The following is a 19596-nucleotide window of genomic DNA, read 5'->3' as shown; positions in this document are numbered from 1 at the left end:
CTCGTATAAATAGGTGATGATTATGGGTTTAAACTTCTATGAATATGACCGCGTGATTCATGATATCTATTGTTTTCTATTATCGTTATACGTAACCTTAATAATCACAAGAATAGGATCAAATTAATTATGACTACACCTATTTCATGACAGAGCCGTCTAAATACCAAACATCCGTTGCGAGGATAAAAGAAAGACAGTACGCTATAAAACTTGGTCCGATTGAGGCATGTTGACGTTTATTTCCGTTAAAAAAATGTATATCGGTCTTTTGCTATTAATTTTATATGTTATTGATCTTTTGTCTATTTCTATAAGTTTCTCTCGGTTTTAGCCGTCAATTGGACGAGCACTTCACGATCAGTAGGAATCCCACCAAACCTGTACAACTCTATCTCATCTTTGACACGTTTCACAATTGATAATAATAACCTTACGAAACAATATAGATCTTTCACGTATTCATTGATCCTAGTCCAAATTAAATTAGATAAAAAGTTGGACTTTAATGCACAACATGACCAACTTTTGTTATTAAGTGTCCATTTGTCTTGATCAGTTATTTAGTAATTAGTATCAATCACAACATATATTTTTTATATGTAATTTTAAAGGCAGCTTAGATTCTCATCATGATCACGTTCAAATCCATACAAATCAAAGCAATAAAAGTAATTGAAAATAATAATAATAATTATTATAATAATAATTATGATGATCATGATGTGATAATGATAGGATACATGATATATATTTATAATCGATATCTGATATATTTTATTTTTTAAGAAAATGACGTTGTAAATTATTTTATTTATCTATTTTGAGTTTTGAATACACACCGTAAAAAATTATAAAAATTTTATGTGCAGTTATTTTTACATATTCTTTATATATTCTATTAATGTGATTAACTGTATCATTTTTTTAATATAAAATAATTAATAAAACTAATCATATTAATAAAATGTATAAAAAATACATAAAAATAATTAATATAACTAATTAAATAACTTGATATATTATTATTTTGGATTTATTTTTTTTCCCTTTAATCAAGTCGCAAATGAAGAAACATATCCAATGTTTCCACATATCTAATGGGCTTTGTTTCCATTAGTACTTCGCCTCAAAACCCAGAGAGGATTGTTAACACGATAATTATATGTACTCCCTTTTAGTTCCAAAATAGAGCAAACTCACTCCCTAAAAGCATGCATTTGAGATGTGACACGCCACGATTATAGGCTTCTAGATTAAGCAAATTTTAGGATTTTTTTTTAAATATTAATTTTCCTAACAAATTAAAAAGATAGTCATAGTATTTATCTTCAAAACTATTTCCAATCTCTTCAGAAAAAAAGTCACAATTAACGTTGAAAATGAATATTCTCGCATTTATGACGTGGCAAACACTATAAAAGAGTCCCCGCAGACGCACCTCCATGCTATCTCTTATCACGCAAGAGCCTTTTCTTCCTCCCTCCCTCCCGCCCGCCCTCTTACGTTTTTCCTTCATTTTCTGTCCGTCTTCCTGGCTTTCAAGAAGATGGGTATTATTCAAGAAGAGAAGGTTCTTGGAGAGAATATTTACAGCCTCGAAGAGAAAGTTTCTGTGTTCCTAGGCGAAGAGAGTACCGGCGACTCGGACCGGTCTTTGGATGGCGAACCGGAAGAAAACAACTCCGGTAACACTGAGCCGGTTGAGAGGACCTTGTACTGGGAATCACAAGAAGCCTTGCTTCAGGTACGGATAAACATATATTTATTCATTCATATATTAACTACTCAAAAATAAAAACCGATTTACTCCCGAAACGTACGGTTTAAGGAAATAAATTTGTCCTTATTGATTCATTTATAGGCTAATTATCCTTAATTTGCAACAATTAGCCCAAAGGAAATCATAGAACAACGTTCTAATTCTTGCTATAGAGATCAGACTTAATGCATAACCGTGGAAAAGAAACTAGAATCCAGGCTTTATCATCATAATATCGTAATGAAGAATATTCTTGTAAGATTCGGACATGTTTTTCTTTCATTCTCCTATTCCCACAATTAAATCCTATGTTGTCTGATTTTCTCAGGACGTGCGGGTATTCCCAGTTTGATTATCTTTAATTACCATTTGATAAATGTTTTAAGGACTTCGTTATTTCGATCGTATTCATGTGAAATATCTGAGCTAATTAAGTGTCTGGAGTAATTTGCATGCTTGTGCTTATTAATCTGGCATCGACATAAAGATATACTTTCGTCGTTTAAAATGAAAGCTTTTGGATATATTCATGAGTCATGACAGGTGTCTGGTATTAGAGCCACATGGATGGAGATCTTTTTTCTGTCTTTCGTTACCCCCCACAGAATTCTAAAGCTATTTTGCAACTCCCCTTTAGACCACCAATCTTAACATGTTGTTTTCAGCCACGCATATAACTAGTAGATCATTTGCAACAGCAAAACACGACAACAAAACGCTAAAAAAACAAAGAAAATGATCAGATATTAAGAAAAAAGATCTTAGTGTCCAAACAAAAAGGCCAGTGCTTGGTTCATTTTACATGAAAGAGGTTTGGAATATTACGGTAGGTTTGGAATATCCCTCTTGGGAATATTAGGATTTAATATAATTGATATAATATATGTATGAATGTAAAAGTTAAGAATATTTCTTTTTATGATAATTATTAATAGGAAATAACTTTAATCATTCTAAGCATCAACAAAGAAAATTACTTTTCATCATTCTTTTAATCATCGATTTCTTAATGTTTATTACGTACAACTTTTCAATTTCTTACTGCGAAATAGGTTGTTGGTTTGGCAAAAATGGTTTCTCTATGATTCTTTTTCCAGGAAATTTTAGAGCACTATAACTTAACAGTACCAAAGTTGCGGCGAGAGATTAGCCAAACAATAGAGGTAGTGAAGGAGGCGGATTTCTGCAAGTGCTCCAAGCCAAGTGTTAATGGTTGCCCCCATTGTTTGCGACGAGCCGTTGTCAAATTGCTTTGTGAGAAAGGATTCAGGGCCATTCTCTGCACCTCTAAATGGAGACACAATAGAAAGTATCCGGGAGGTAAATTAAAAGCTCTCTTTCCTCTCTTTTGCGGATATATATTTATATATTATTCTCTGCTTCAAATCATTGCAAAATTACCCAAACTTTAGCAAATCATCATGTTAATGGAGTATACTTTGGTGGTTTTTATGTTTGACATGCATAGGATTGTAATAATAATTCTAGACATTGGCAAACTTATCAAGATGAGACATTTGACAGATGGATTACTGCAATATTTTCTCATGTTACTGATTATTTTTCCTTTTCGTTTTGTTTCTTAGGGACACATGAGTATATTGAAGTGGTAGCAAGCACCCCGTCTCGAAAGAAACACATGAAATTCCTGATGGAATTGGAGTTCCGGGACCAATTCAAGATTGCAAAAGCTTGTGAAGAGTACCACAAACTTGTGAGCCAATTACCAGAGTACTACATAGGGAAACCCGACCACCTGAATGCCATCGTTCGTGTTGTGTGTGATGCGGCCAAGAAGTCGATGAAGGAAAAGAAAATACACATGGGACCGTGGCGTAAGAGAAGCTTCATGCTGATGAAATGGTCAGGTTCTAGTGAACAGAGGCAGCCCAGCTTTGAGCAATCCTTGAGGAGTGATCAGCTAATTTCATCATCGTTAATGCTTAGGCAAGCGAGTACTCATGAACCATGCTTGCAATTTACTGCCGCTCCGGCCGTGGTGGTCACCTAATTAAGCGAACTTCTTACACGTCTCTATCCACAATTTTGTCTCCCCTTTTGGGCGGTGTGCTTAGTTTGTCTGCTATAATATGGCTACGAGTTTGAAACTGAACTTATTGCGGCCAATTTTGATATATTATGTATATGAGAATGTGAGCAAAGCTGGCCCAATGCCAAGCATCTCTCAAGGAAGACTAGCTAGTATTCTATTCTGTGTTGGTCGGACCTAAGAAGTAGTACTAGACTTACATATATTATACAAGACTTCTCTGGGTCTAGTTAGTGTATGTAGAATGCTCATTAAAGACAGCTAATGTATACACAACATATTTTATATATATATATATATATATTTCGAGCTTTCCCATGTATTTTACATTCCTACGTGAGCGTGCGCCTGTGCGGCGGAACCGCTGAAGTTGTAAAGATGCGTATGATCGAAATGTAAACGGTGAAACAACTTCAGTCAATCTTAAACTGGAGAGGAGAAAAATATTACTTGCAGAGAGAATCTCCGTATATTCGACTTAGAGTATAGATGAACTATATCTTAATATTTTTCAACATATTCTATTATTATTTATTATTTTATTATTACTTTTTACTTATTTTTTATTATTATTTTTTATCTATTTTTTTATAATTGTTCATAATATACGTTAATACTTCTCAACATCTAAATCCGACCTTAAGAATAAAATGACACAACTGGAAACTTTTAACTTACTAGTTAACATTGACTATCTATTTACAGTGAAGGGTTAAACAGTAACTTTATATTACATTTTTACATTCTGTGATAAACGGGTGTTGCAAACAGATATAGTTATTTATTCTTCTTCCTATTTGAACTGCGAACGTTGATCTGGCCGAAGCCTTATAATCGGCATATATAGGACTCTGTAACTGTAAGCATCGTTTTTCTTTCAAAAATTCATAACGTCACTCTCGGGTCTCGGCCTCTTGCTCTCGCATTCTCAATGTGTTTCAGTCACACCTCACTCTGTCCGAGACTCCGTGAGCACCGTTTTAAGTCTAAAGGTAAGTTTTTGTTCTCTTTGGATTTCGTCTCTTGGAGTTCTTTTCTTTTACATTCGTATGTCACAGTATAAGAAATGTTCCCAAACCATTTTGTTTCCAACCGACTGGATATATAATCAATGGATAAATTGCATGAAACCTAGCGCATGCAGTTTCGAGTGGACTATTTACACGGCAAAAGAAAAAAAAAAACTCAAAACACCCACTTTTTTGAAACACAAAGCACTGCAGACACCAAATGCAATGTTCTTTTCTTGCCGTTGGTTGGTTCTGGTTTGATATGCGCACCAACTATTTGTTAAAATGTCCGAACCATTTCCCTTTCTCTTTTTAACTCTGTCTTTGAATCTGGTGCATAGTTATGCTAGCTCATAACACCCACTTTTGAAACACAAAACACTGTAGACGCCAAATGCCATTTTCTTTTATTCATGTGGTTTGTTAGGTTCTACTTTGGATATGCACACTAACTATTTGTTAAAATGGCGAACCATCTTCCTTTCTCTCTCACTCTCTCTGTCTTTGAATCTGGCACATAGTTATGCTATCTCATTTTGACCACAATTAAAGAGCATTTATGAGAGAAAGAGCTCAAAGTCCCACGTTGATAAAAGACCTCTTGGTTCATAACCGGGTAAAAAATTTACCATCTTTTAGACAAATTGTTCTCTTGAATGTAGATAATACATGTGTTACCTCTTGGACATTTGTAATTGATGATACAAATAACAATGCCCTGCATACGAGTAGAACTGATACAAAAGTCCTCATTTTTTCAAGAAAAGTAACACTTATTTCATTTGGCCTCATTCCTTAATAGCTTCTGCATAAATGAGAAAAATGGTTTTAGCCCATATCAAACCACAAGACATTTGATGATAGGTTCCGTTTAACCTTCTCTCTCCTATTATTTTAAGTCTCCCCCTAGATAATTGTCTTCTCTTTTAGTGCATTTCAATATCGCTTGCATTTTAATTCCCAGCATCTCGATTAGATACCCTGGATCAAAGAGGAGATCCAAGAAAATTCCAAAATAGAAAATATGCACACTAAGCATGCATTGCTTGAATATGGACCATTACACTTTTTAATTATTTTTGGTAGTGACTTGACCTGTTCTATGTTGTCTTCTATCGGTAAAGCTTTGTATTTTTGTATATGCTATTTGTGGATGCTCATATTGGATTTTTTTTAATGTAAATCTAAAAAATATTCTAATTAAATAAATTACTAATCAAGATACAATCAATCAAATATGTTGTGCCGTACCACTACCACCCTCACAAATACGGGTTGGTGGGTTGGGGTTGAACTTTGGAAACCTGCCAAATTGCCAATTTCATTTGGATCTATAAAATCGAATGCAACCCATTTGCAGGAACCTCTAGTGAGCTCTCTGATTATATTTTTTCACCAAAAAAAACTCATAAATCATTCACGACCTTTAGCCGAGTAAACTTGCTGTATAGAATTGTGTTTAGTTGCCAAGAGAGTGCTGGAAAATGGAAGAAAGATACCGAGAGAATAATGTGATGAAGTTTGCCTCTTTGGAGGAACGCATGGGCTTCTGCGAGTACACTTCTTGTTAATACTTTCTTTGTGCTTGACACTATCATGCCTAATACACACTTTGGTGGCCGAGAAGTTTTGAACAAAGAAAGAAGATAAACAGGAAATTTTAATCTTTGTTGTTGTTGTTCTTTTTTTTTGCTTGCCTTATGAATACTCCCACAGAACTGGGCAAGAATGTCGGCAAAGCTAAGCTCAGAGGCTGTCGTTTTCTGTTGTTTCTGAAGTTTTTTGTTTTCCTACTTTGCCTGTTTGGTTGCTGAGAAAATGTGTCAAGCAAGGGGGAAAAAGTAAAATCCCGATTTTAATACCCATATTATATTCTTGCGAGTGATTTTCTCTTGGTTCTCTCTTCATTGCATTGAAATTCGAATGGTATGTGGGTTACTCTGTTCAGAAGTATTTTGTTATCGTTGATGTAAGAATAAGGGTGGAGGGAGGGAGGAGGATCAAATCTACAGGGTCTGAACTAAGTGAAGAATATTTTGAGCATGCATGGTAGAGAGCAGAATGTTTTCTTTGACACTCACTGTCAATTCATTGCTTACGCAAGCTCTTGTTTTGCAGGGAAAGTCGTCCATATTTGCGCGAATTAATCCTTGATATTGGCCGGCAAAAATTGAGTCACTCGGTAGCCAATTTTCTCAAGCCACATGTTGCAAATGTGGGTGAAGCAATGCAGTCTGTTCTCACTGACCATGCTATCGCATACAACACATATAGTGTATGCCATCTTCTCCAACTCTGTTTATCTTAAGAGGACTCTCTATATCTCAAGTCCAAAGATTCATTCCTAGAAAATGGAAACAAGGTATAAAACCATGTGATAAACCATCCATGCCATGCCCATCCAATGATTCTGTCCTTGAAACAAACACAAGCAGTGATGAATCTATGATTAATTCCCTTTTTATATCTATCAAGGACTTTGCAAACCAAGGTCATTTGTCGAAAGCTTTCAAAACCTTCTCTCTCATCCAACTACATGCCTCTTCTTTGGCCTCTTATGACCTTATATTACATCCAATTTCTTATCTTCTTCTGTGTTGCACCAACCTTAAATCATTCCCACAAGGTAAACAGCTTCATGCCCAGATTATCTCCTTGGGTCTTGAACAACACCCGATTTTGGTGCCCAAACTTGTCACTTTTTACTCAAGCTTTAATCTCCTAGTTGATGCCTCAATTATTACTCAGAATTCAGGAATTTTTGACCCTTTGCCTTGGAATCTGCTTATCTCTTCTTATGTTAGAAATGAACTTTTTGGGGAGGCTCTCTCTGCCTTTAAACAGATGGTGGACAAGGGGATCAGACCAGATAATTTTACTTATCCATCTGTTCTCAAGGCTTGTGGTGAAAAATTGGATTTGGGTTTTGGAAGGGAGGTTCATAACTTTATTAATTCTAACTCTGTTGAGTGGAACTTATTTGTACACAATGCCTTGGTCTCCATGTATGGAAGGTTTGGGGAAATTGATGTTGCTCGTAGCTTGTTTGACAAAATGCCAGAAAAGGACGAAGTTTCTTGGAACACCATGATCTCTGCTTATGCCTCTAGGGGACTGTGGGGGAAAGCATTTGAGCTTTTTGAAAATATGAGAATGACAGGCATTGAAGTCGATATCATAACTTGGAATACAATAGCCAGTGGTTGCTTGCGGATGGGCAATTTTAAGGGAGCACTTGACTTGCTTTCTCAGATGATAGCTTTTGGCATTCATTTGGATTCTGTGGCTATAATTATCGGTTTGGGTGCATGTTCCCATATTGGGGTCATTAAATTGGGAAAAGAAATGCATGGTTCTGCAATTCGTAGCTGTAATGATGGGTTTGATAATGTAAAGAACGCATTAATTACTATGTATTCTAGATGCAAAGACCTTAGGCATGCCTATATTCTGTTTAGATTGATAGAAAATAAGAGTTTAGTTACTTGGAACTCGATGCTTTCTGGCTATAGCCACATGGATCAATCCGAGGAAGCATCGTTCCTATTCAGAGAGATGTTGCTTTCCAGAATTGAACCAAACTATGTGACAATTGCAAGCATTCTTCCCCTATGTGCTCGAGTGGCAAATCTACAACATGGGAAGGAGTTCCACTGCTACATTACCAAGCGTGAAGGGTTTAAGGGCTATTTGTTATTGTGGAATGCTCTTGTAGACATGTACGCAAGATCTGGCAAAGTTATAGAAGCTAGAAGAGTGTTTGATTCATTGAGTGAAAGGGATGAGGTGACTTATACTTCCTTGATTGCTGGATATGGAATGCAGGGAGAGGGAGAAGCTGCACTAAAAGTATTTGAAGAGATGAAAGTTTCCCGTACCAAACCAGACCATATAACCATGGTTGCAGTTCTATCAGCTTGTAGTCATTCCGGTCTTGTAGTACAAGGCCAAAGGATTTTTGAAAAGATGCCAGCTGTATACGGTATAAGTCCTCGTTTGGAGCATTATTCATGCATGGTTGACCTCTTTGGCAGGGCTGGTTTGTTGAACAAAGCAAAAGAGATTATTACTACAATGCCTTGCAGGCCAACACCTGCCATGTGGGCTACTCTATTAGGTGCCTGTCGGATTCATGGAAATACTGATATAGGAGAGTGGGCAGCTCAGAAACTGTTAGAAATGAGGCCTAAAAATTCAGGTTACTATGTCTTGATTGCTAACATGTATGCTGCTGCTGGTTGTTGGAACAACCTAGCAAAGGTTAGGACTTCCATGAGGGACTTGGGCGTGAAGAAGGCCCCGGGCCGTGCTTGGATCGATGTGGGCATGGGGTTTTCTCCCTTTGGGGTGGGGGACACATCAAACCCCTATGCACAAGAGATTTACACTTTGTTGGATGGATTGACCGAGCTAATGAAAGATGCTGGTTATGTTGCAAGTGAGGATTTTGGTTCAGAAGACGAAATCATTGAGGAATAAGATCAACAATGAAATTTGTACTAAACAAAGCACTGCCAACATATCAACAATAAGATTTATTACTTTTTCTGTTCAAATTTTGAAGCAGATTTGAGTTCTTTAGTTCAGAACTTGTACTTTTATAGCATTCCAAGCTGACTTGCTTGTATTGCACTGTTTTTTTTTCCCGTTCTTTCCCTTCCATGAGTGAGGAATACTGATACTACAGTCATAATACAATAAAATTGAATATGAAAATTTTACATTTCAATTCTTAAGAACATACTCGAGTACAGATTTCAAGTTCTTGTTGCTTTCTTTGGGCCATGTTGATATTTTATCGCCGTGGTGCTCATAAGTGGATTACATATCAATTCCAGCCTAATTTATTCGTGTTCATATTGAGCGAGCTTCATCTAGGAGTAAGACATGCATGTCCTAACATATCCTTGATTCTAATTTCAAAGCGATTGAGTCCCAATCTAGCTTGGGCACCTAAACCAAAAGAATATTCTATTGGCCAATTCATTTGAGCTTTTAGCAATTTTGGTTGAATCTGCTAGCTAGCTAGTCCATAGTGAAACCGATAGTGATAATTATTTTTTTTTTTTCTTGACATTTTCCCACCTCGAGAATCAATTTTAAATTTGGGCAGTCCAATCTAATCATGCATAATGAGGAAGAAAATGTTGTCAGAGTTCAGAACTCAGTCCTCGGTAGATTACTACGGCAGAGATGATTCTCCGTTTTGATAATGAAATTATTTCTTCTCATTGTATCATTATATTTTTTTTCTAAATTTTTAAATAAAATATAATAAATAATTTAATTTTTAAATAATATTAATATTAAAAAATAATATTTTAATAATATTTTATTTAACTTTAAGCCTTCCTCGTTTATCACTCACTGGAGAAAGGCACCGAGAAGAGCATATGACAATTACTCACGACTCCCCACTAAAACAAAAATGGTACGCTTAACGGATACTGAGTATGGTATATAGACAGCAATTCCCGTTTCCTTCCGTATTGTTAACTACAAGTTGCTAGCAATAGCTCATTTCGAAAGGACGCAGCCAATGGAAGGCATAATTTCATGCACTTTACCTCTCCACCTTCGCACCTTTAGCCCAAATCTCTTCACTAACTACAACAACGATAGCCAACACTACTTCAAAACCAGAGCCTCGAGGAAGTCCCCACCAATCCGTACTCATAAACCACGACCAAGCACCCACCCTCACCACGGTTACAACAAACGATCATCCCGCTTTCCCACCAGAAAACGGCCTCAGCCATTTGCCACAGAAGATGGGTTCCCAGATTCCTTGCCTCTCCACACCAAAAACCCGCATGCCATTTTCAAAGACATTCAAAGGTTCGCCTGGAAAAACAAGCTCGAAAAAGCCCTCACCATCTTGGACTATTTGGACCAAGAGGGCATCCCAGTTAACCCCACCACCTTTTCCTCTCTCATTGCCTCATGTGTTCGAACCAGATCCTTAGCCGAAGGGAAACAGGTCCACACGTATATACGGATAAACGGGCTTGAAAACAATGAGTTTTTACGTACAAAACTCGTGAACATGTATATGGCATGCGGCTCAGTCGATGATGCACAACAGCTGTTTGATGAATGTTCTAGTAAGAATGTTTATTCGTGGAATGCATTGCTTAGAGGCACTGTGATATCGGGTAAACGGCGTTATGGTGACGTGCTTTCAACTTATACACAAATGCGGGAATTGGGGGTCGGATTAAATGTTTATACTTTCTCTAGTGTCATCAAGAGCTTTGCAGGTGCATCTGCGCTATGGCAGGGTTTAAAGACTCACGCACTTTTGATAAAGAATGGTCTTGTTGGTAGTTCAGTTCTTCAGACGAGTTTGATTGATATGTACTTTAAATGTGGAAAGATTAAGCTTGCCTGTCGTGTCTTTCAAGAAATTTATGAGAGAGATGTTGTGGTGTGGGGAGCGATGATCGCAGGTTTCACGCACAATCGACTGCAGAGGGAAGCTTTGGAGTATGTGAGGAGAATGGTAAATGGAGGGATAAAGCCAAATTCGGTTATACTGACTACAATACTTCCTGCCATTGGAGAAGTTCAAGCACATAAACTTGGCCGTGAGGCTCATGCTTATGTTGTGAAGACGAAGAGTTACTCAAGGCAGATATTCATTCAGTCTGCCTTGATTGACATGTATTGCAAGTGTGGGGACGTGGGGTCAGGGAGACAGGTCTTTTATGGCTCAACAGAGAGGAATACTATTTGTTGGACTGCTTTAATGTCAGGTTATGCCTCAAATGGGAGGCTTGAGCAGGCTGTGAGATCAATAGTTTGGATGCAGCAGGAAGGGTTTAGGCCTGATGTTGTGACGATTGCCACTGTTCTTCCAATTTGTGCAGAGTTGAGGGCTCTGAAACAAGGGAAGGAGGTTCATGCTTTTGCTCTGAAGAATTGGTTCCTACCTAATGTGTCTATTGTTTCTTCTTTGATGGTGATGTACTCAAAGTGTGGTATCTTGGAATATTCTACAAAATTGTTTGATGGCATGGAACGGAGGAACGTGATCTTGTGGACAGCCATGATTGATACATACAGAGAACATGGGTATCTAAATGAAGCACTCGGTGTGTTTCGGTCAATGCAGTTGTCAAAGCACAGGCCAGATTCAGTAACAATGTCAAGGATCTTGAGTGTTTGCGGGGAAGCAAAAACGTTGAAGCTTGGTAAGGAGGCTCATGGGCAAGTCATAAAGAAGAATTTTGAGTCTATCCATTTTGTTTCTGCTGCGGTTGTGAAAATGTATGGTTGTTGTGGAGAAGTTGATCGTGCAAAGTTGGCTTTCGATACAATCCCTGTTAAGGGTTCGATGACATGGACTGCAATCATAGAGGCATATGCAAATAATGCTCAGTTTCAAGATGCAATGGATCTTTTTGATAAGATGAGATCAGGCGGCTCTACTCCAAACGATTTCACTTTCAGAGTGGTTCTGTCTATTTGTGATCAAGCTGGACTCGTTGACGAGGCTTGCCAGATATTTATTTCAATGCAGCATGAGTTTAAAATTAAGGCATCGGAAGAACATTATTCTGTAATCATTGGACTTCTTAGTCGTTTTGGTCGCATTGAGGAGGCTCAAAGATTTCTACAGATGAGTTCTTCCTCATCATAACAAAGAGAGAGTGTGTGTTAATTTACACACTCTTGTTTTGGCCCATTACATTTGTTCTTGATACTTGCTTATGAATGTCAAAAAACTCAGAGATGTGCAGATGTAAACGTATCTCATTATTATGAAATCTGAGATTTGTATATTTTGATGCAAAAAAGAAGATAGTGATTGGGCTTTCCCTAAAACCAGACATTTACAGGCCATTACAAGTTGGACCCGCAGTGTATACAGTTGGTTAGTAAGGGTGGTCACTTCAATTCGATTAGAAATATATAATGGATTTTGTGTTAGTAAACTGTAGAGGAACCCAACCCAACAGATTATATGTGTGTGTATATATATATAAAGTCTAACATCAAATGTTAATGACCTTGAAATCTCTGGAACTTTTCCTGTATGTATTAGGTCAAAGTTATAACTTCGTTTTCATAAATAAATGAATTCTATGTTAGGAATTTGGACATTTCAAATTCACCCTCCTTAGGATCTATCCTTTGCAGGAATAATAAGAAAAATTAAGAAATAATAACAACACAAAAAATTTACGTGGAAACTTTAAAACAAGAGAAAAACTACCAGACCCAGAGAAGAAAATTCACTATATGAAAAATTGTTACAATCACACAATTTTTCTCCTCACCACACCCACAAAACTACCCCACTAGTAAAACTTTAACCTTACACCTCTTCTACTTTTACAAAAGGCTAATAAAAGAATTTAACTAAAGTCAAAAGTCACTAGATAAACTTTCAACTGGTACACTTAAACTAAGAGGTTAAGCTTCTTATTTATAATACATGACTTATGCCATTTTCATTAATCTCACCGATGTGAGACTAATTCAATGAGCATAAGTCAACAATCTCCACCTTGCGACTTTGACTGGTTCCACAGCCAAGCCTCAATGAAGATCTTCATAACTTCCGCTATCATGATTCACCATAAAAGCATACCCATTCAGAATAAACCAATTCCAATTATTTCACTTTGGCCCATGTCGAAAACAACCTTACTAAAAAATTACGGTGTAACTTCCACATTTAGCTTTCCTGGAAGTTCATCAGTCATCGACATGAATTTCCACCACACCCTGCATCAATGCCAAACTAATGCCTGTGTGCAAACTTGTGGACCCGCTAACATTAACACATCCTCTATCATGGCAATTTTGAGAATTAGCGGCATGCAATGAGGATGTACATGTCTATTTTAAATATCAAAATTTTCTATGAAGAGAGACACAACATTAGCATTATTTCCAGTATCTCCATTTACTGACTTGGAGCTACTTGCCGAACCTGCTCTAGCTCTTGGACAATTTTTCTTTACGTGTCTAGATTGTCCACACTCCCAGCAGACTACTTTCTTCTTCATGGAGTTCTTTATCTTCCCATTTCCAGCTGCTACCATTACTAAGTTCTCAAGTGGAATATTACTTCCACTACTTAGTCTTCTCTATTCAGAAAAGATTTTACTGGTAACTTCTGAAAAAATTATTTTCTCCTTTCCATATATCAAAATAGATTTCAGGTGCTCATAGGAAGGTGAAAGAGACCAGATGAGTCTAAAGGCTTGATCTTCATCATCAATTTTAATTCCAATAACTTCTAACTCAGCGACAATGCTATTGAGAATGCTTAAATGATCTAAAATAGTTATACTTTCACTCATCTGCAGTATATAAAACTGCTCCTTCAGGTACACATGATTTGAGACGTCATTCGTCTGATATAACTCTTCAAGTTTTTCCCAAAATTCCTTTACCGTAGGTATTCCATGCACATTTGTAAAAACATTTTTGGTCAGGCACAGACGTATTGTATTTGCTGTTCTCAAATCCAGATCCTCCTAATCTTCATCGCTCATTTTAGATCTGCTTATTTCACTAGTTACACTAGTACCAGTGCTAACTTCATGTATTGGTCTGCCCTTCAATGCCTTGTGTAATCTTGATTGAATCAAGACATCCTTGACTTGTACTTCCCACAAGGCAAAATTGATTCTCCTATCAAATTTCTCCACCTCAAATTTGACAAAATTTGAAGGAATACTTCCTAACATTGCTTTGATGAATTTTACTATAGAAATAAATAGTACATCACTAAATCAGTTCCCAGGAAATATTGGAGGGTCACAATGGACACATTTAAAATTTCCAATCTCCTAAACATAACCTCCTTAGACTGTACGTATCCATACTACAACACCAAAACTCTACCTAACAAAAAGAACTTAGTGGCTTTGATACTAATTGTTACGAATTTGGACCTTACAAATTCACCCTCCTTAAGATCTACCATTTGCAGGAATAACAAGAAAAATAGAGAAATAATAACAGCACAAGAAATTTAAGTGAAAATTTCAAAACAGGAGAAAAACCACCAGATCCAGAGAAGAAAATTCACCATATGAAAAATTGTTACAATCACACAATTTTTCTCCTCACCACACCTACAAAACTATCCCACTAGTAAAACTTTAACTTTACACCTCTTCCCCTTTTACAAAAAGTTAATGGAAGAATTTAACTGGTGTACTTAAACTAAGAGACTAAGCCTCTTATTTATAATACATAGCTTATACTATTTTTATTAATCTCACCGATGTAGAACTAATTCAAGGAGCATAAGTCAACAGTCTATTTTTCAAAAAAAAAAAAAAATCTTAAAGCCCTGCTAACATTCCAAATTAAACCTGAAATTATTGTAGGACCTCTGCCATATATAAATGACAGCCAGTCTTCGGATCAAATTATCAATATCTTACTTTGATGAAACAAACATGAAGAGATGGATAATTAAATAATAATCATAATAAAATCACACTATATCAAAAGATAATATGAAAGCAGTCGAAACAAGTGAAATTAAAGAAGAATGGTCTGAAATTTTGATCGAAGTAATATAAAAGAAGAGAGGAGAAAAAAGAGAGATATATTTACTTACCATAAAGATCGGGCATCATGACCGTCCACTTGTAACTTAACAACGCATATGCCGATGACTCGTTTTTATACCAACAAGGTCAGTGGAAGATCAGTTGGGAAACAATAGCTTTATTGACCCAAGTACTAAAGTCATACAGCAAAGGCAGTGTCCTGGTCCAGCTTTGTCGGACGACAGTCAAAAGAGTAAAATCTGCTCTGCCTCCGGCACCGGCAAAAATTGCTCATTTGCCAATTGATCAAACAAAGTCAAAAAGTAAAATAATGTCATTTCTCAAACATGTTATATATTATAGTAGGCGCTGTTCTTCCTTGTAATTAGTCAACGTGAAAATCTTCGATACCTCGTTATTATGTGTTGCAGCTGTTTCCCTCTTAAATTGTGCTCATATTATTGGCTTTATTTTCTATCCCAACTTAATCAGTCAAACCTCAATAGAATATGACACGACATTAGATCCTTTTAACTCATTCGATCCCATCATGAACTACTACTACTGGATCATCTAATGCTTCTTAATTACCTCTAAACCTAGCTAGCTTCTAACAAATAGTACTACTTTTTATATAGTTTAATGCCAAACATTGGGTGACATGTCTTATATAGCATTTTATATTATATATATTGTATGATCAACACCTTTGATACTTTGTAAATAACATGTTGTCGGTGGCCGGGCTAAAGGTTTTGTTCTTCATTCAGTGTATGAGAACTGGATTATTGAATTCATGTAGACGAAGATCATGTGATTATTAGGAACACCAGAAAGTCACATTTCACTGAAAAATGGGATTACCTTATCTGGGTGTTAGGTGTCCTTTCTCTTTCTTAATTTCTTTTTCCTCGTGAGGGTATAAGTAGGGCTTTGGTCCACGTACGTACGGTTAGTGCACCAGAAATCTTACCCAATTTCTTTGTTAATCTACTGATCTATATTTATGTTTGCTTTTTGAGTATTCAACTCATTCGGTACTAATATTTACAGAAAAGTTTGTACGTACGTACGTATTAATGAAAAAACGTTCTGAATATTTCAGAGTAATGTATAATTATAATTAATTAAGCTTGAAAATAGTACAGAAAATGAATTTTAAACCTAAGAGAGAGAGAGAGAGAGAGAGAGAGAGAGAGAGAGAGAGAGAGAGAGAGAGTATGATCACATGGTGAAAACTTGTCCCATTAAAACTGGATTTTCTATTTAAAAAAAAAAAAAATTGAAGAGATCATTGTGAATACATTTGTCATATGAGTATTACTATTATGCTGCTTTAATTATACTGCTCACTTTATTTCATTGATGTGGAACCACATAACTTATTATAAAAAACTTAAAAATATATATTTAAAATAAAATGGCGGCTGAAAACATAAAAAGATATTGAAACAATAATTAAGACATTACCTGTACCATTTTTATGTTTGTATTTTTAATTTTTTTAATAAGTCATGTTGCACTGCATGCTGATATCAAGTCAATGGAAAGAAGGCATGAACAGTATAACTAAGAGAGTATAGTACTGGAAAGTATCTTGTGATGTATATACGTGGGTGGTCATTAATGTATATACAAGCTATCTACTGTAGCTAGCAGCGCTGGTGAACGCGGAGATCGTATGCATGTATACAGAGAGTGCACTCAAATCAAAAGAAGTTCAAGCTAAACATTGATGACGGTGTTGATTATAAGCATTTAAGATTGTTGAAGTTTTTAATTATATATAGAAGATGAGATAGTTGAAGCCTAACATGATCCAGCTGTTCCCAAATTTTGTGCTTAAAAAGTCCCCTTTGAGCTTTAAAAAAATCCTCCCTTAACCCAAAATAGCATGCGCATGCAGACTCCTTGGATATGCTGTTGAGTTGTTTCCAGCAAAACAAAACCATATTAATATTGAGTACTTCGTGTGAACGAAGATCAATTTCGCGCACGAGCGCCTAGCCATTATAATTCTGAAAAATTAGAAAAATGATGTAAATCAAGCTAATGGAAAATAAATTATTTTATAAACCTCCATTTATATCTTCTAATTATGTGCCGTATATATTGTTGTAATTACGTATATTTTTTTACAAATAAATAATATTTACAATAGTAAAATATATAAATATCGCATAATCTCTTTAAAAAATATAAATAAATATAAGAATAAAAAAAAAGTTTCTTTATAAAAGATTAACCCACCAGACAGAGTAAGAAAAAAAATTATTATTTTTTAGTGGAATCCACTTAAAGGCGACTTGTTCAAGATTTATACACTTTAAATTTGTATCTATCTTAGCATTATTCTTATGAAAAATATTGTAATTAGTAAGTTATATAATTAATTATAAGAAATCCTAATCTATTAAAAAATTAAGAAAAGAAATTATATCATGTAAAGGTGGTGTACTGTAGTGTACGGTACTATATATATAAGGCTTAGAGCAGGCAAAAATGATCCGTTCATGGATCATCAGCATATATAATATTCTTCAATGCAATAATATTATATATGAACATAATACTACAATTAACGGATTCTAATTAAATGGCTAAACTTGAAATTTAATTAGAAAATTTTTCTAATTTTTCGAAACAAAAATACTGGAAAGTATATTTTGGTCTTCAATCTAATATTTGTTTTTTGGGCTAACCATATGTGATCATGAGTTTCTGTCTAACAAGTAGGAAATAGGAAAAAGTTTCTTGTTCTTGGTGATCAATTGGCTTAATTAATTTACGGGTCGATAAGATCAAACCTTGTAGTTCTATATATGATAAATGATAGTTATAGTCGTGAGTGTGCAAGTACCACGCAATCATTTTGAAAAAGTGAATAAATACAGAATCCACATGAAAAAATATTAATTTTTTAATAGTAGACCTTACTTTGTTTTTTTAAATGATTGCAAGACGTTTGCACGCTCCACGACTACTATATGTAGTATTACTCATATATATATATATATATGCATGCATGCAACCTAAAATTATAGATTTTTTTTTTTTTTTATTGAGGATTTGGAGAGGGGAATCGAATCCAAACCCTCTCTTATGGAGGTTTAGTCTCACGCCATCTAAGCCAGTCTAAAATTATAGCATTACATATATATATATATATATATATGAAAAATGTACTCGAGAATTTCACAAAGCTTTCTTTCTTTGGGAATTAGCTTCGATTAAGTAATATTATCATTAAAATCTCTAGGTTTTTTTGCTTAACTAGTACTTCATGATCACTTTTCTAAACAGATAATTAAGAAACAAATCAAGAGAGTTTTGGAGGATCAAAATTGCTGGAGTTTCAATCACTTATGTTTCTCCGAGGCACTTTGGGACTTCGACTAATTGAAAGATATATAGATAATGAATTCGCTAAAAGGGAAAGATTAATTTTTAGGTTTTTTCTTTTGTTTTGTGCTTTTTTTAGGTAATGAAAAGACATGATCATTTAAAATTTTCCACCTCCTGATCATCTTTCTATCTATATTTTGTACGTCCTCTGGAAGTTTTGAGGATAGGTACTTAAGATTAGAGAGGTGGGGGAACCATGTCGTCTAGGCAGGAGACGACGCCAAACCGTATAGGGTTTAAGAGTACGTAGTACGTTTGCGTTTCAGTTTAACAAATTATACGTCTTGTTCTATAACTAGTTTTCTTTGTCTATCGATCACTCGTAACATTATATTAATAAGAAAGATTCTCGATCTGATCAATGCAGAGCATATCTCGTTTACATCACATATATAATATAATTTAAAAAATAAATTTTAAAATTTAAATCTTATTCTTAAAATGATCACGTGGATGGTGTACTCTATGTACGAGAATAGAATAATTTTATTAATAATAAAACATTAATGTTATTGTTATATACTTGTTGATGTCATTGAATTGAAGTATCAACCATCATTATATAATTTGGAGTTTTGTGATTCCTTTATCCTTTTATTTTTTATTTTTTTGTCACTTATGATCAGCTTCTAATATTAAATCTTTTTTTGTTTTGTCATACATGAGACCGATTGATCGATCTATTGATCGATTGTCTCAGAATTCTATTATGATTACATCATTTTCATACTATTTATGTGCAATTTATTCTTTTTCTCCAACCAACAAGTGGAGTACCATTTCTGAAAGAAAACAATAGGAAACAACCTTGACTGATGAAAACTATTTTTATATAATATCTCTAGCTAG

General features: G+C 35.2%; 3 protein-coding genes across 3 annotated transcripts; all 3 read left to right on the top strand.

Annotated features, from left to right (window-relative positions):
• Positions 1–1472: 1472 nt before the first annotated feature.
• Positions 1473–4134, top strand: LOC122306962. The gene is made up of 3 exons (XM_043119544.1): positions 1473–1747; positions 2860–3082; positions 3349–4134. Exons 1-3 carry the CDS (start codon positions 1550–1552, stop codon positions 3771–3773), a joined length of 846 nt encoding a protein of 281 aa, XP_042975478.1. The 5' UTR covers positions 1473–1549; the 3' UTR covers positions 3774–4134.
• Positions 4135–4430: 296 nt separating this feature from the next.
• On the top strand, positions 4431–9561 carry LOC122306959 (pentatricopeptide repeat-containing protein At1g71490). Its single transcript, XM_043119542.1, has 2 exons — positions 4431–4804; positions 6941–9561. The coding sequence occupies exon 2, from the start codon at positions 7100–7102 to the stop codon at positions 9299–9301; it is 2202 nt and encodes a 733-aa protein (XP_042975476.1). The 5' UTR covers positions 4431–4804; positions 6941–7099; the 3' UTR covers positions 9302–9561.
• A 636-nt stretch (positions 9562–10197) lies between these two features.
• LOC122306961 (pentatricopeptide repeat-containing protein At1g71460, chloroplastic) lies at positions 10198–12735 on the top strand. Its single transcript, XM_043119543.1, has one exon. It carries the CDS (start codon positions 10362–10364, stop codon positions 12462–12464), a length of 2103 nt encoding a protein of 700 aa, XP_042975477.1. The 5' UTR covers positions 10198–10361; the 3' UTR covers positions 12465–12735.
• Positions 12736–19596: the final 6861 nt, after the last annotated feature.

Source organism: Carya illinoinensis, chromosome 4 (genome assembly GCF_018687715.1).
Source record: "Carya illinoinensis cultivar Pawnee chromosome 4, C.illinoinensisPawnee_v1, whole genome shotgun sequence".
Taxonomy (NCBI): domain Eukaryota; kingdom Viridiplantae; phylum Streptophyta; class Magnoliopsida; order Fagales; family Juglandaceae; genus Carya; species Carya illinoinensis.
The sequence above is the reverse complement of the archived record's forward strand: the minus strand, read 5'-3'. Positions and strand labels throughout refer to the sequence as shown.

Bases quoted from the DNA above. Each gene is read 5' to 3' on its own strand.
- LOC122306962 (XM_043119544.1), top strand. From the start codon at position 1,550: ATGGGTATTATTCAAGAAGAGAAGGTTCTTGGAGAGAATATTTACAGC. The intron at 1,748-2,859 runs GTACGGATAAAC...TTCTTTTTCCAG, and splicing joins CACAAGAAGCCTTGCTTCAG to GAAATTTTAGAGCACTATAA. The intron at 3,083-3,348 runs GTAAATTAAAAG...TTTGTTTCTTAG, and splicing joins CAATAGAAAGTATCCGGGAG to GGACACATGAGTATATTGAA.
- LOC122306959 (XM_043119542.1), top strand. From the start codon at position 7,100: ATGCCATCTTCTCCAACTCTGTTTATCTTAAGAGGACTCTCTATATCT.
- LOC122306961 (XM_043119543.1), top strand. From the start codon at position 10,362: ATGGAAGGCATAATTTCATGCACTTTACCTCTCCACCTTCGCACCTTT.